This window comes from Vigna unguiculata, chromosome 5 (genome assembly GCF_004118075.2).
Source record: "Vigna unguiculata cultivar IT97K-499-35 chromosome 5, ASM411807v1, whole genome shotgun sequence".
Lineage (NCBI taxonomy): Eukaryota > Viridiplantae > Streptophyta > Magnoliopsida > Fabales > Fabaceae > Vigna > Vigna unguiculata.
The window spans coordinates 33,717,366-33,734,157 of NC_040283.1; the positions used below are offsets into that span (position 1 = coordinate 33,717,366).

Genomic DNA, 16,792 nt, shown 5'->3' on the forward strand with positions numbered 1-16,792 from the left:
TTGGGTCTTTATCAAAGAAAGAAAGGTGGTCCTGCTCCCAGACGAATATGATCCATTCTTGAATGGACTTATCAGGAGGAATTGGATGAAGTTGGCTGACCCGCTTCCCAAATTTGATCTAGAGATTGTCATAGAGTTCTATGCAAATGCCTATTCTGAGGACAATCTTGGTGAAAAGAGGTCTAAAGTTAGGGGGAGGTGGGTAAATTATGATCAAGCAGCCATCAGTGAATTCCTTGGTAATCCACTACCTCTAGAACCAAGGCAACGCTGTGACTTCACAAGGAGAAGGAGGAGTCATGAACCTTATGATGAAAATGAAGTGGCACTCCTTATATGCGCTGCCAACTGATCTTATCAAGTCAGACCCACTGGAAATCCTCTCAGAATTTCTAAGAGGGGATATGAAAACCTTAGCTGAGCAGATGAGATATCTGAGGTTGCAGATGGAGCACACCCACCAGCAAAATGCTTCCATTTATAGAGGGCAACTCCATCTTCAGGAGTACCTCTATCAGAATGTCCGCGGACCATACCCAGGCATGACTCCACAAGAATTCTTGACTTATCTACAATGGCCTAGGGACAGTCCTATTTTCCCGGGGGGAAGTGGACCTGCTGTAGGTGAGGGACCATCAGGAGCTGCGGACAGAGATGACTTTGCTGCTGACACAGATGGAGCAGACATTGAGGAGGAGATTAATTTTGGAGGGGATTGATTCACAGCACCATTCCACCTTTCAAAACTCTATAAATCCGGTTTCATTATTCTTTTTCTTTTAGTATTTTGCAGTATTTATGTAATTACTACTATTTTGCTTTAGTTGTTTTGGCTAAAATGCTATATTATCTAGTTAATTAACTGTTTAAATTTACCTTTTGGCTTAGTATTTTGTGCATAATACTTAGAGACAGCTAAAATTTTTTGGGAATCATTTTGAAAATCTTTCTTGAGGGAATTGGTTAAAGAGAAATTTGATTTCAGTAAGTATTCTGAGTCTAGAACAACTGAGTGAACTGAACACAAAGGTGAAAAAGGAAAATTTTGGTTGAATTCATAATTAAACAAGATTAGGATATTAGTGTTGGATAGTTAGTCAAGATAATTAGTTGTAACAACAAGTGAGATACCAAGGAAATAAACCAAAAAACCTAGTGAGTGTGTGAATCCTTAAACAGCTTGAGTGTTTCCACTGTTGTTGAAAAGTTGATATTGCTTGAGTTTTCATTTGATAACATCACATTTGAAGCATGGAAATGATTAAGGCAATTTTGTTGAATTTTTAACTAAGTGCCAAATAGCCAACCTGTAAATAATCATCCTTTGTTGATAGCCCATTTGAGCCTAATTGTTTGAATTATGCACCTTAACCTTAACTTGAATTATTATCCTTTCCCTTTGCACACTTAGGGATAGAGAGCATAGGTGCATTTTTCAACTGTAAAGGTAATTGGTTGATAGAATTGCACTTAAGGAAGAAAAGGACTGAGTATCATAATTCACTCTTTAGTATTGTGTAGGAATGTATATATTTACTCAAAAAAAAAGGAAAGAAAAGAAAAGAACAAAAAGAGATAAGAGTGAATTATGAATGAAAAAGAAACTTGGTGTATTGAGGTCTGAATTGTGAGCAATGGAGAGTAGAATTGAAATTGGGTTTGAATTATAGCTATGCTCTCTTTTCTAAGTAGTGCTTTTGTGATCTTGAAAAATCATTATTCTTGAAAGCCTAGCCTCATTACAACCTTGAAAAGACCTTAAGATCCATGTTGATTGTGTGTTTGTTGTTGAATTGTAAATGACTGGCAATGTTGATTTGTTCAATTTCAGTGGAAAATGAGAAAAACACATGCCTGTGAGATTTAAGAGAGAATTTCCTTGGTTAGAATCATTTGTTCTTACAATTGGTTTTCCTGAAAAATTGGCTACACTCTTATCCTACTGTTGTTTGATAATTGGATTCACCATTTGCTTCTGATTTTGAATCTGTGGTTTGGAATGCAAAAGTTGTCTGGACAGGAATTGTGAAAATGATTTCTCAATAACCAATTTCAGAATTAGAGTTTTGATTGGCTGTTACATCATATTACTTTGCTTGAGGACAAGCAAGATGCTAGGTTGGGGGGAGTTGATAAGTGCCAAAAATGAGTAATTTTCATATGAAATGAGGGCACTTATGTTCTTAATTTGTGTTTATATCATGATTGATTCTCCCTAAATCTAGAAAAGAATGAGCTTCCAAGTTTTTGTTGAAAAGAAGTCACTTGATCCCTGTTTTGTGTAAATTTCAGGTACAATAGAGTAGAGAAAGGAAAGAACTTAAGAAGAGCAAAGGAGAAAGCAAGAAATAGAGAAAATAGGGAAGAAATGCTGTCAAGGTCGCTCAAAACCAAAGCATGCTCGCCTAAGCTAAAGCCACTACCGCCATTCTCGCCTAAGTGACGCAGGACCTCGCTTAAGCGAGCGATCGTGCAGTGGAGACCCTCTCTTGCCGCCATTCTCGCCCAAGCGAGATCAGATGCTGCCAATCTCGCCTAAGCGAGATCCTTTCTTTAGGATGAAGAATGCTGTCTCGCTCAAGCGAGACTCAGGTAGCTTGAGCGAGACCTTCGTGGGTATAAATTCTTCGTGCATCAGGAAGTGAAGGCAGCTTGGAATTTTGGGAGAAGAAACACACTTGAAGATCTGGAGAGCTGCAACCACGAAAGCAGAACACAGTTTCTCATTTTCTTCTTCTTCTTAGCTCATAGGATTTTGTTGGCTACCATGAGTGGCTAATCTCTTTCCTTGGGATTGAATGTAATCTACTCAAACTTGGATGTAATCTGGTGATATTTATATATAGCATTTCTGTTTTACTCAATATTGGTATTATTGTTCTGCTCTTAATGCTTACTTCTATCTGATCAATAGATGTTTTGATTTTGATTTTTAGATCTGACCGGAAGGTATTTTTGAAAATCTGATTTAAACAATGATACTTGATATACTGTGATGCTAGGAATAGATCTCAATATATCAATTGCTTTTAACACTTGACCGTAGTGCTGGATAGTTTGTTGAATATGTGAGGAATCAATATTCAAGGAACTAATCTTATGAATTTTATACGCGAGGGATCGTTATAAATAATTTTTGAGTGTGCATCAATATTGGTATTTTCAGATGTTATATATTCTATTCATCTAGATTATAGACAAGGGAGATAGATGAAATTCAATCCCAGTTTCTTTTACTGATTTTTTATCTAATTTTCTGCTTTTACTGTATTTGTTCATGCAAATTAGTTTAAACGTCAATGATCTATCAAATTAAAATTTCTGTATATATATGTTGATCGAGATAATTAATTATTTTGGTACGCTTGCCAAGAGACCAACAGGCGACAACTCGAAATAAGGAAGGGAGCGAGCTACTGTTATTCTCGCTTAGGCGGGAGCTTCTCGTTTGGGCGAAAGACACACTCGCCTAGGCGAGCTTAGCAGGTCTCTCTTGTTTTCACACGAGCAACATCTAGAAACACAGTCCAAGGCACATCCAGCTTAGTATCATGCAAGCACAACATCAACTAGGCATTTGAAACACGAATCACAAACAAAACAAGCAATATGCTACAAAACTTGAAAACCCTAGCTTCCCTTACCTGGACTGGAGCTAGAACGTAAGCACAACGGTCCTAGGAGAAGATAGGAGTATTATAACTCCAATTAGTGCAGGGAAACTGGAAAAACAGACGCACAAAGGCTAGCATAAGGTTTCAACGTCAACCCGAGGTAGAACCTAGACACTAGAATGGAAAGAAAGGGGTAAAGTTCAAGTTCATCTTACACGGAGAAGATGTTAAAGTGAAATAGTGGGTGCTCCGATTGTGCCCTAGCAGAGCTCACATATGTAGTTCTAAGAGGGATGAGGGAGCTGGTCCGTTTCTAGAAAATGAGACACGAAAAGTGAATTAGGACTGAAATGAAAGGTCCCCTTGCCTTTGGATAAGGACTAATAAGGGATTTTGGGTACCTTATGGGCTAACCTTAGGCCCAACAGACAAGGTTAAGCCCTTATATCATAATGTAGAAAAAAAAGGACCTTACAGGAGATTGATTAATTTCCATTAAGTTATACAATGAAATGCAATTTTATAATTTCTCACAAATCTTTGAATTAATATTTTTTTCCAAAAACTAAATTATCATGCACTTTGGAATAAAGGCAATATTTTTATTTATACTAAATATCTTCAAAACAAAGCGGAATGCAATTTTTTTTTGAAGTAGAAATAACCAAAATGAAGCACTTGAGCCCAAATGTAAAAATCGGTTTTATTATCATTTTCATCCTGTTCAGTCTGGAACAGGATGAAGAAAAAAGTATAAATGTTTCATTGTTATTACTTTACATAATGACACGACTCAATAGGTATTTAGAATATATTTTGATAAAGTTATACATTTTGTTAATCAAATTATAAAAATTTTAAACTTTAGTTTTTTACTCTTCCGCTTTCAACACAACCAAATGAAATATTAAAAGATACGTAATGTTACTATAAGAATGAAGATCGATGAAAGTTAAATAACCATAACTAATGGTGTGTTTATGAACCTCATTGCAGAGGCGGATGATAATGGGGCAGGCAACGACAATGGCCCCTAAGAATTTTGAATTTTTTTTTAAATATATATATATATATATATATATATTGAATATTTTTAAAAAATTTAAATTGTAGATAATATATTTTAGGAATGGATAATGATACAATGCCTCAGTTTTTTGACTCGAATTTTACCCGCCTATGTGGCATGGGTTATTTTAATGATTTTTAAATATGAAAAGAGAACTGACGCGTGAGGTTATGAATGGTTTGTAGGTCACGCGCTCGCATAGGAAAACGGAGAAAAAACAAGTGAAGACTGTAGTTCTGGAAAAACAGAGAGTGCTGTTTTGGGAAAGGAAAAGAGATGCGGGCTTTGTGGCTGTTGCAGCTTCCTCCACAATCGCTGCTAATCGCTCCTGCAACTTCTTCCACAATTGCAAGCCCTAATTTTGGTGTTGTTCTTCTCCAAATCAAAGGTCACTTTGGTATGTTTTACTTCCCCGATTTCAATCCCGTATTTTTGTGTTGTTCTTCCCTAAATGAAACCCTATTGTCGTATGTTCTTGTTCCCCGATTGAAATGCCATTTTTATGTGTTGTTGTTCCCCAAATCGATGCTCTCTCAATCCTAAATGTTGTTGTGGAGTGTTAATTCGAAATGTGAACGGGTTTGTGTAAGCAAAAATGCTTCGAATGTACGAATGCTTTTGAAGAAGAAGAGTTTTGGCAGTCAAGGTCGGGTGGTACTTTCTATTATTTTTTCGTGCAATGTTTTTGGTTTAAGTTCTTTTAGCAATTTATTGATGTTGTTTGTTTGAAATTAAATTTCAAATTGTGCATGATCTTTGTCTTTCTAAGGAAGAAGTAGGTGTGTTAGTTGTGAAAGAAGCTTTATCAAAAGGTGATGGTGAGTGTGACAAAAGAAAGAGGAAAGAGTGTGTCTCTAGTGGAACCAAAAAAAAGGAGCAGCTTATGAGTTTAATTGAGCAGCAAGAACATGATATTCGTGAACTTGGTGGAGCCATTGTTAAGTTAAAATCAAGTTTGGATAGAGGAAAAATAAAAGAACTGAAGATGAATTTGTTTCTCCTATTAATTTGAATGAAGCGCATGTTCCAAGTGAAGCTGTAGAAGACAAAGATGTAACCAATAGCGATATGTATGTGCGTATAAGGAATGATCCATGGTAATGGTTCAAAAGTCGTGTAATCCAAACATCGTTCGCAGTTTATAGTCGAAAGAAGAAAAGGATACCAAAATAGTTGTTGGAGTTGCAGCAATATCTATGTATTTTGTTTTGTTTGATGGAAATGAAATATCATTTTCATTTGTGTAATTATAAGAATGTATAATTGTAATTCAAACGTATGAAACATGTAGTTGTGAACAATTTCTTTTGTTGTATTTTTGTACTATTATGGTGCAGTTAATGAATAATGACTTTTCGAGTCTTTATGGTGATTTGTACTGAATTTATTTAGCAAATAAATTTGGTAAGTCTGTGGCATAGAAACCACATATCAGAGAGACACTTATTGAATTTTAAGAAGACATGTCTTGTGGGAGATGTTAATAGGTTCTAGTTGAGATCTGAGTTATATTTGTATTGTAACAAGACACTTATGGAAGTAATTTTTAGATGCTTCACATGACTTGTGAATCATTGTTCAGTTGTTGTTACAGTATTAAGATAAAGAATTTATGTATTTGAAAAGTAAAAAATAAATAAAAAGTCTTGGTGGTCAACGAAATTTTTGCCATGTTCTTTGTACATAAATTACATATGAAAAAGACAGTTATTGTATTATAAAAAGACACTTATGGAAGTCATTTTTAGGTGGTTCGTATGACTTAGGAATTATTGTTTAATTGTTGTTACAGTATTAAGAACAAGAATTGATGTATTTCAAATAAAAAAAGCTAAATAAAAAAGTCTTGATCAATGAAATTTTTGACATGTGCTTTGTACATAAAGTACATATGAAAAAGGCAATTATGGTATTGTAAAAAGACACTTATGGAAGTCATTTTTAGGTGGTTCATATGACTTAGGAATTATTGTTTAATTGTTGTTACAGTATTAAGATCAACAATTGATGTATTTCAAATTAAAAAAAAAACTAAATAAAAAAGTCTTGGTCAACGAAATTTTTGACATGTTCTTTGTACATAAAGCACATATGAAAAGGACAATTATGGTATTGTAAAAAAACACTTATGGAAGTCAGTTTTAGGTGGTTCGTGTGACTTAGGAATGATTGTTTAATTGTTGTTACAGTATTAAGATCAACAATTGATGTATTTCAATTTAAAAGAAAAACTAAATAAAAAAGTCTTGGTCAATGAAATTTTTGACATGTTTTGTGTACATAAAGCACATATGAAAAAGGCAGTTATGGTATTGTAAAAAAATACTTATGGAAGTCATTTTTAGGTGGTTCATATGACTTGGGAATGCTTGTTTAATTGTTGTTACAGTATTAAGATCAACAATTGATGTATTTCAAATTAAAAAAAAAACTAAATAAAAAAGTCTTGGTCAATGAAAATTTTGACATGTTCTTTGTACATAAAACACATATGAAAAAGGCAGTTATGGTATTGTAAAAAAACACTTATGGAACTCATTTGTAGATGGTTCATATAAGTTGGGAATCATTGTTTAGTTGTTGTTACAGTATTAAGATCAAGAATTTATATATTTAAAATTTTAAGAAAAAATGAAAAATTCTTCTTGGTCAACGAAATTTTTGACGTGTTCTTTTTACATAAAGCACATATGAAAAAGGCAGTTATTGTATTATAAAAAAACACTTATGAAATTTATTTTTAGGTGGTTCATATGACTTGAGAATGATAGGCTGAATTATTGTGGCACCATAGTGGAGTGATTTAACAAACAAAAGCAATGGAATCCAAGAAAAGCAAATACTGCACAATATCTTGTTTTGCACTAACATGTTGTCTGTTCAAAAAATGTTCATAAACAACACACATATTGAATCCAAGAAAAGCAAATACTGCACAATATCCTGTTTTGCACTAACATGTTGCCTGTTCAAAAAATGTCCATAAACAACACACATATTGAATCTAATAAAAGCAAATACTGCACAAAATACATAATTTTGGTTTTTTGTTCATTGCGAAAAAGATCAAATGTCATTGACAGACAACAACCACATAACTTAGAATGTGTTTGTCAATGTGATCGGACTTCAATCATGACAGCGTCCTATCCACCAAAAAATGTGTTATGCATTCAACTTACAACCTCCATAAAGGAATATAATTTGTTACGTTGTGGTTGATGTAATAGAGTAAATAATTAACGAAATTGATATTATATTACTATATCATAATTGTGACGATGTTGCAGACATTTGAGTGTGTAACTCATTGGTTTGAAGTGAGGTTAATAAGGACATGAAACCTGAATTGGGAACACTTAAATTATGCATCATATTTAAAGAATAGTTAGCCAAATTTAGTGGAAGTAATACCCACATTAAACCACATACACAATGTTCAACCACATTCGCAAATTACTGTCAAAAATTAAACAATGACTTCAAGTGCAGAAAAATCATTCAACTATGGAATCAAAACCATACATTCACCTACATTCTACCAATAACCATTTCGGAACTAACCGCCTTCAAACAGGGGTTTTGGACGATAACCTACCGGCCAAAGATTCCTTGTGTGAATGGCCTTCAATGAACCAAGAACTACGCCACCAAGACTGTGGCCAAGTAATGCGCCAACGGTACCCACCAATTTTCAGCGAACCAACCGCGTCCGACAACCCAAACCACTCTCGAGAAGTCCGTTCTCCGCTTCGACTGCTACCCACACCAAATATCAACAACAACAACCTTTGTGGAAGAAGAGGCTTTTGGGGAAGAAAAAACTTTTGAGAAACAAAAAACTCCATGTTTGTGTAAGCTTGTGGAAGAAGAACGTTGCAGAAGAAGAAGAACGAGGGAAAATCGAACCAACTCAGTTTATTTTTTTAAAATGTTTCCCCAATTTCACACCGTGCACACCATTCAATTAGGTACCTTTCAGATAGAGTTGACTAACGCCGTTAATCAACGTGCCATGTGTCAATCTGTGGTTTTTTTGATTTTTTTAAAAAAAAATTTAATTTTTTTTTAATTTTTAATTTTTTTTAATTTGTTTTTTAAAAAAATTAAAAATGTCACGTGTCAAGTCCCTGTGTGTGACACGTGGCATTGTCAGTGCCACGTGGCATTGTAATGCCACGTGTCAGTGTCACTATCAGATGCCATTGTGATGATTTCGATTTAGTCCCATTTATGTTTTTTCATTTCAATTTAGTACCTACTTATGTGTATTTGATTCAATTTTGACCTAATAATTTTTAATAATTAAAATATTTTTTAATAAAATTAAAAGTAATTAAGTATAAAATTTTTAAAAAAATTAAGTATTTGATATTTATATTAAAATTTAGTGGTAAAAGTCATTTTATTAAGTCATTTTTAATAAAAAAAATAGCATAACATTCATACAAATAATAAATTTGGTCTGAAATTGAGAGAAACATTATAAATATTAGTACTTAATTTTGTAAAATTATTTATACTTAATTATTTTTAATCTTATAAAAAATGGATTACAAAAATATTTTAATTATTAAAAAAAAATTGAGACAAAATTGAATTAGATACACACATACTTAGGTACTAAATTGAAACAAAAAGACATATGTGTGGACTAAATCGAAATCAACACAATGACATCTAATAGTGACACTGACACGTGGCATTACAATGTCACGTGACACTGACAATGCCACGTGTCACACACAGGGACTTGACACGTGGCATTTTTATTTTTTTTAAAAAAAATTAAAAAAAAATTAAAAAATTAAAAAAAAATTAAAATTTTTTTAAACAAAAATAAAAAAAAACCACAGATTGACACGTGGCACGTTGACTAACGGCGTTAGTCAACTCTGTCTGAAAGGGACCTAATTGAAGCAATTTTCAAAAGTTGGGATGCAATTGACACTTTTTTAAAAGCGGGTACCAATTTGACACACTAGTACCAAACTGGGTACCTTACGATTAATTAAACCTAAATTTTATGTGTCACACTTATTTATGATTTTTTTTTCAGAGACTAATGTGAAATACAATACATTTTAAGAAATCAAATAGCGATTTACTTATTTAATAAGTAGGTTATTTTGAAGTCATTAGCAATTATAAAATACTAAGAATTTCCTTTTTCTAAGTATAAAAACCTTACAAGGTTAAAATACTTCGTTGGTCTTCGTTTTTGTCTAAAATCTCAATTTGATTTTCGTATTTTTATTAGTTTCAATTAAGTTAACATTTCTGTAAATTAATAACAATCAGTTCCTTTCTGTTAATATAGAACTAACATCGTTAAATAGGTGTCACGTGTCAGCTCCTCATTTTTTTTGAATTTTTTTAAAATTTTAAATTTTTTTAAAATTTTTTAAATTTTGTTTAAAAAATATATTTATGCCACATGTCACATTTGTAGTGTATCACGTGTCAATCTAATATGACAACACGTGTCAAATTATTGTATGAATCTCAATTTGGTCCTCATATTTGTTAATTTGATTTGATTTCAGTCCTAATTTTTTTTTTAATTCTTAATTTCATGTGCTCCAAATTTAATTTTTATATAAATGTAATGATGATATTTTTATTACAAGTGATATTTCTATTACATATTTTTAACAATATTTAATTTATTTAAATTTATATTTTACATTAAAATTTATTTAAATTTTATTTTAAAATTATAAATATATAGATTAATAAATTTATATTCGAAATTTTTGTATAAAATTATATATATCGACAATTTTTTAGATTTGGCTTAAAAATAATAATTTTATAAATTCAAATGTAAAATTTTAAAACAATTTTATAACAAACTAAAATAAATATATTTAAAATTTTAATATTAAATACAATTAATATTATTAAAATATTTAATATAAATATCAATTTTAATAAAAATAATCATAACATTATATAAAAGTAAAATTTAGTCTAAATTTGGAGCGCTTGAAATTGAAAATTTTAAAAAAAATTTGAGACTGAAATCAAATTAAATTAACAAATATGATAACCAAATTGAGATTCATACAATAATTGACACGTGTCACCATATTAGATTGACACGTGACACATGGCATAAATATATTTTTCAAAAAAACTTAAAAATAAAAAAAAATTAAAATTTAAAAATTTAAAAATTCAAAAAAACGAGGAGCTGACACGTGACACATACTTAATGGTGTTATGGTGTTAGTTCTATAATTGTTACTAATTTACAAAGATGTGAACCTAATTGAGACTAATAAAAAATACAAGAATAAAATTGAGATTTTGGTACAAAAAGAGGACCAACGGAGTATTTTAACCAACCTTACAATATCAATCTTAGTATTTTAAAGGCAAAATAAAGGATAACTAACAAAAGTCAAAAATCCAAATTCTTACCACAATTTAAAAAGAGGCAAAGACTTATCTTTATTTGCTAATAATGGTTTTCTTTTGTTTTAACAATCTTGAAATCAGAGGAACTTAATGAAACTCGCAAACTTAATGCAAGTGAGTTCTTCTATAAAAAAATGAAAAGTGGGCAAAGTTCTCACAGGAAAATATTATATTGTTGTTGTGTGATATATAAAACAACCACATGAAAACATCATAATAGACATTACCAGAATTTCAGGAAGTTAAAGAAAAGTCGAAAACAAACTACAATCTTCTCAAGCAGTATTGTTAAAATTGTAAACCATGAAGAAATTGACCAAAACATTTCTGAAGGCACACTTGGGCAAAATAAAACCACACTCTCCGCCAATGAGGATTCATCCAAAGGAGTGTCACCAACGCTGCGAGTGCCATGACATAAAATGTAGCAAAACTCCAATAGAAGGCATTGAAATCAATTTCAGAGTCTTCTTCTTCATCATCATGCAATAGAGTTGGAAGTGGTGGTGGTTTTGAACTGTCACTTTTACAGTTAGTCCAAGTAAGATATGGATTTCCTTTGTAGCTACTCCCATCAAAGGTACAAAACTGTCCCTTGTCAAGTGCTTTGCCTGATAAATTGTTGTAGGAAACATTGAAGACAGCCAAATAGTGCAAGTCCTGTAACTGAAAAGGGATTTGTCCACTTAGGTTGTTATATGAAATATCTAAACTCTCTATGTTTTCAAGCTTCTGGAAGCTCTCTGGGATGAGACCACTTAGATGGTTGTGAGATAAGTTGAGAGAATGAAGGCCATGCAGATCTCCTAATTGGTGTGGAATCTCTCCTGTCAATTCATTACATGACAAATCTAATTCTGACAATAATTGAAATCTATCACTTCTGTAGGAAAGATACAAATTTTTTGTTATGAGTTGCATTACTGCAAGATCAGGTCTAGGGCCAAACTTAGCCCTATCAGTAATATAAAAGGGAGTGGTAACATTTCCGAACGACATATTACTGAAGCAAGCAGGTATGGACCCACTGAAATTATTTTTGGAAAGGTCTAAGATATTGATAAGTTTTAATTGGCATATTTGACTGGAAATTTGGCCTTGCAAGTGATTACCTGCCAATAAAAGAAATTTTAAAGACCAAAGCTTGTATACACTATCAGGAATTGTTCCAGTAAACTTGTTTTCACTAAAATCAATGGCTGTTGCTTTAGAGCGGTTGCTCATGAATAATTCAGGTATCATGCCTGTAAAATTGTTTCCCTGCAGGAACAAGTATGCTGGCATTTTGAAGCAAGAGGGCAGGGAACCAGAGAACTTATTGTGAGATATGTCTAACATAAACAACTCATGTTGGCACCATTCATCTGTTATTGCTCCTTCAATGTTGTTCCTTGATGCAGTTAAGCCCGTAAGCCTAAGCTTTCTGATCGCACTCAATAGTGTTCCATTGAGTTGGTTATTGTCCATCATCAATGTTTGTAATGAGAAGCATCTGTTAAGAATGTGGTCAGGTACATTGCCAGAAAAGTTATTGCTCCCTAGAAACAATTCCACTAAGCTTGACATCTCTCCTATTGAAGCTGGAATAGGACCATCAAACTTATTGTTTGAGACATCCAAAGTCTCCAAACGGGGGAAGAAGAATCCAACGTTGTAGGGGAGATTGCCTAGCAATTTGTTGTTCGATATGGAAAACACTTTTGTTTGATCCATGCGATGATTTTGATCAAAGGGTAGTTCTAAAGGTCCAGTAAAAGAATTATGAAATAAATAGACCTCTTGTAAATTTGGGTTGTTCATGAGCAACAAGCTAGGAAACTTACCAACCAGGTTATTTCCTGATAGATCAAGGATTCTCAATCTACTTTGATTTGAAAGGAAAGTTGGAATTTTTGTTGGCAAATTTAACTCACAATCGCAAATTTGCAGTACTTCCAACTGAAATGATGCAACCCAAGGCGGATTTTCAGTTTCCACTTTCATATTGCCAATTAGTAATTCCTTAAGCTTTGAATGGTTGGCCAAAATGTTGAATTGGAATATACCCTCAAATCTATTGAATGCAATGCCAAGATGCTCGATAGATCTTAGTTGAGCAATAAAGGGTGTCACATTCCCACTCAAGAAGTTGAAGGTGAAATCAACGTAGCGAAGTGATGTCAAATTGCCAAGGCATGTATCCAAAGTTCCTCTTAAATTATTTAATGACAGATCAAGCATTTGAAGTTGCTTCATTTTACATAAACCTACATTCAAACATGTCAGGTTATGTTATTTAAAAGAAAAAAAAAAAACTAAGCATTCTTTACTATGTCCTTAAATTTATTTATTTTTACCACAACTACCTTAAATTATGAGTGATTTTTTACTGATTGATAATGCAACAAGTATATTTACTCAACTCTCATAATAATATTACACTTAAAGTATATGCTACCTAACTTACATAGATTGTGATGAACAAACAGAAAAAGAATCACATAGATGATACATGCTCACCTTGATTTGGTAAAATTCCATTAATATCTGCGTTACGTAGTCCAAGAAGTTCCAGTTTGCTTAGATCAGACAAAACTTCAGAAAAGAATAAAAGAGATTATTTAGGCACATTATTAGCTTATATATACTCTTAATTCATACTTCAAATGCAGCAATCAAAGTTAAAGAATTAAATAACCAAGTAGACTGAACATACCTTTTTCATCAAGATCCCCTTTGATTGGATTAAAACCTAGGTTCAAAGATCTGAGAGCGGGGAAAGCAGCTAAGGACTTAAATATTCCCTTGTCAAAATTATTGTCAGCTAAGTTCAATGTCTTCAACTTCTTTAATACATAGAACTCAATGCTATGGACATCTGAAATATTGTCTTAGTTTATTATAGGTATTAATTAAATTACATGACTATTGCAACTAGTAAAAGAAATGCAGTAAATTGTGTGTCCCTAAAGCAATAGTTTTTGAAATGTCTCCATATTTTCTATTGGTTTATGTGAACTAGCAATATAAATTGCTCTCTATATTGGTTTGCAAATAAATGGCCATTTTCTAATCAGCTTCCGTCCACATCCCGTTACCTATGATCAATGGATCACCCTACGGTTTGTTAAACTAAAAACAACGGTAAGCAAATAAAATTATGCATAAACTGTAGTTTCTAAATATAATTACGTTTGACTTAGCATTTGTATGGTACAAAACTATGGTTTTGATGGCTAAAAAGGCTAAATCTCTGTAACTTTTATGTACATTTATAGTTCAAGTTAATTTTATTTTAGCATTGTAAACAAATACTCAAACATGTCTATGGTTCTTTAGGAATGTTCATTGGGTTGAGTTACCCGATGATCCAACACAATTAGATTCGATTTATTTATGATCTTGAAAAACTTAACCTTTACCTAAATTAACATACTCTTACACAAGTTAAGTTACTCAAACTAACTTACTTTTATACGAGTTAGGTAATGGGTTTAGTAAAAATGATTTTAAACTCAACTCAAGATTCACTATTATACTTGTTTTACAATCGTAACTATCTACTACAAGAATGCGAGAATTTAGCTGCCAAAATGTGGCGTCGGCTAAATGTGCAAAGAGATTGGCGTTGACTTATACATCACAAGACAGACGTGAGAACAATTCAACAAATTGCGTGGGCTCAACGAACGCTATATGAGAAAATATGAAAATAAAAAAAAATTAAATATTCATCCAATTCAAAGGTAAATAAATTTAATTTAAAATTAAATATTTAATTATTATGGACGGATTAGCCGACCTAAAACTTTTGAAATGATAGTATTGTCGTATAGCCGACTCAATATGGCGCGAGATTTACATTTGAAACATATATGTTAAGTAAAGGTAGGAAAAATTCATTTCCCCCTTTCTCCCACTCTGCAAAGAACGCAGCTGGAACCCTGTCTCTCTCTTCCTTCTCTTGTGAAACACTATTGCAAAAACACAACTCCCCTTCCCCTTTGGAATTTCAAAGCTGGACGGCGATTGTGGGCACAAAGCCGACGAAAACTACAGTGGTGATTCCGATGAAGGGAAGCCATGTCTTCATATTGCGAAGGCTCCCAATTTCGTGCCCCATTAGTGCCATCCCAACTGGATTGGTGACTTCACCTGGTAAGGATTTATACCCATGCTTCCATTTATCATTGATATGAACTGAGAAACCCTAATGGGTGGTGAAATTTTTGTTGATGAGGACCCGAATGTTGATGTTGTTGTGTGGGTGGGCATGTTGGTTTGAGGTGAAGCTCCTTTGGTGGAACTGAATCCTTGAATCCAAAGGTGAGTTGTGTGATTTAGTATATTGGTAATTTGTATATTGTTTGATTTTAATGTGGTTTTATGATTCCAAAGGGGAAAGCGACAAGGTGTTCACATAGTTATGGAGTATAAGAGTGATTCCGAAGGCACAGTTATTTGGATGGAGGCTACTTTTGGATAAATTACTAACAAAGAATAAATTATCAATGAAGGAAGTCCAATTACAACACTCTTTGTGTGAGTTATGCCTAGATTGGGAAGAGAGTGCATCACACCTATTTTTCTCTTGTACAATGTCTCAAAAGGTGTGGAAAATGTGTGATAGCTGGATAAGGGTGAGCTCAGTGCATCACAACCAAGCTAGGATACACTTTCATATGAGTAGCTTGAACACTAGGCAAAACACAATGTGGAAAGGAATGGGGCTGGCTATAGTTGGGGAAATTTGGAGACATAGGAATGAGGTGATCTTTAAGCAAAAAAAAGTTGACACTGAAGAGATTTTTAGTCTTGCTCAAGTTAACGCTTAGGCTTGGTTGAAACATAAAATTCCTTCGGTAAAGTTTTCATATAGTGACTGGAACTTCGCTCCTATTGTGTGTTTAAAATCTCTATGATATGATTCTTTCTGTGTTTAAGTTGTCAAGTGAGCATGAAAAGGATTCCCATGTCTAAAGCAATGAGCTCTTCATCAGTGATTATGCACACTTCTTTGGTTACTCCGTAACAACCAAGAGAACATAGTTTCGGGAGCTCAACGAACCATGCATACCTGGTTTTGTATTCACTCTCTGTGTAATCTTGTAGACTGGCTGGGGAAGGTGCGATATGGGTGGCTAATCTTAAGATTCCTACCCAGTTTGACGTTAGGAAGGCATAGCTCTAGCAGTGAAAGTCCAATTAATTGTTTTGCCAGATTATTGTAGAAGCATAGTATGTTGTTGGCTCCTACTCAAACTCTATTTCCTTTCCAAGAATGTTGCTTAGATGTTGTTCGATTGCCCCTATGATATATATTTTATGCCAATGTCTAGGGGTGTCTTAGCTTTTGTACGTGAAAGTTTTATCATTGTTTTGACAGGTTTTGGAGATGCACTGCATCTTTCTCTCATCTTTTTGTAAATGGGTTAGAGCACCCCTCAAGTGCTCTATTATTAATTTAATTTAATTCTTTGCCGATAAAAAAAAATGTGGTTTTATGATTGGATCAATTGATTTTGTTATTGGAACCGATGGGTCTTTGAACCAGTGTGTTAATGAATTGGTTGAAGCAGATTTTGGGATATGTCTCCAAACGGAATTTCCATTTTTTCAAAATTACAAGCATTTGCGTGGGCTAAGTTGACGCAAAATCGACGCTATCATGTGTGAGCTTGACCCATGCATCTTAAAATAATATATT

The 16,792-nt window shown here is 33.1% G+C and overlaps 1 protein-coding gene and 1 long non-coding RNA gene across 2 annotated transcripts; one reads left to right on the forward strand and one right to left on the reverse strand.

The window, feature by feature from the left end:
* Positions 1 to 11,394: 11,394 nt before the first annotated feature.
* Positions 11,395 to 13,341, reverse strand: LOC114184646 (receptor-like protein 56). Its single transcript, XM_028071961.1, has one exon. It carries the CDS (start codon positions 13,339 to 13,341, stop codon positions 11,395 to 11,397), a length of 1,947 nt encoding a protein of 648 aa, XP_027927762.1.
* Positions 13,342 to 15,007: 1,666 nt separating this feature from the next.
* LOC114186227 lies at positions 15,008 to 15,600 on the forward strand. The gene is made up of 3 exons (XR_003604993.1): positions 15,008 to 15,243; positions 15,326 to 15,411; positions 15,484 to 15,600. It is a non-coding gene; the product is annotated as an uncharacterized LOC114186227 (long non-coding RNA).
* The last annotated feature ends 1,192 nt before the right edge of the window (positions 15,601 to 16,792 follow it).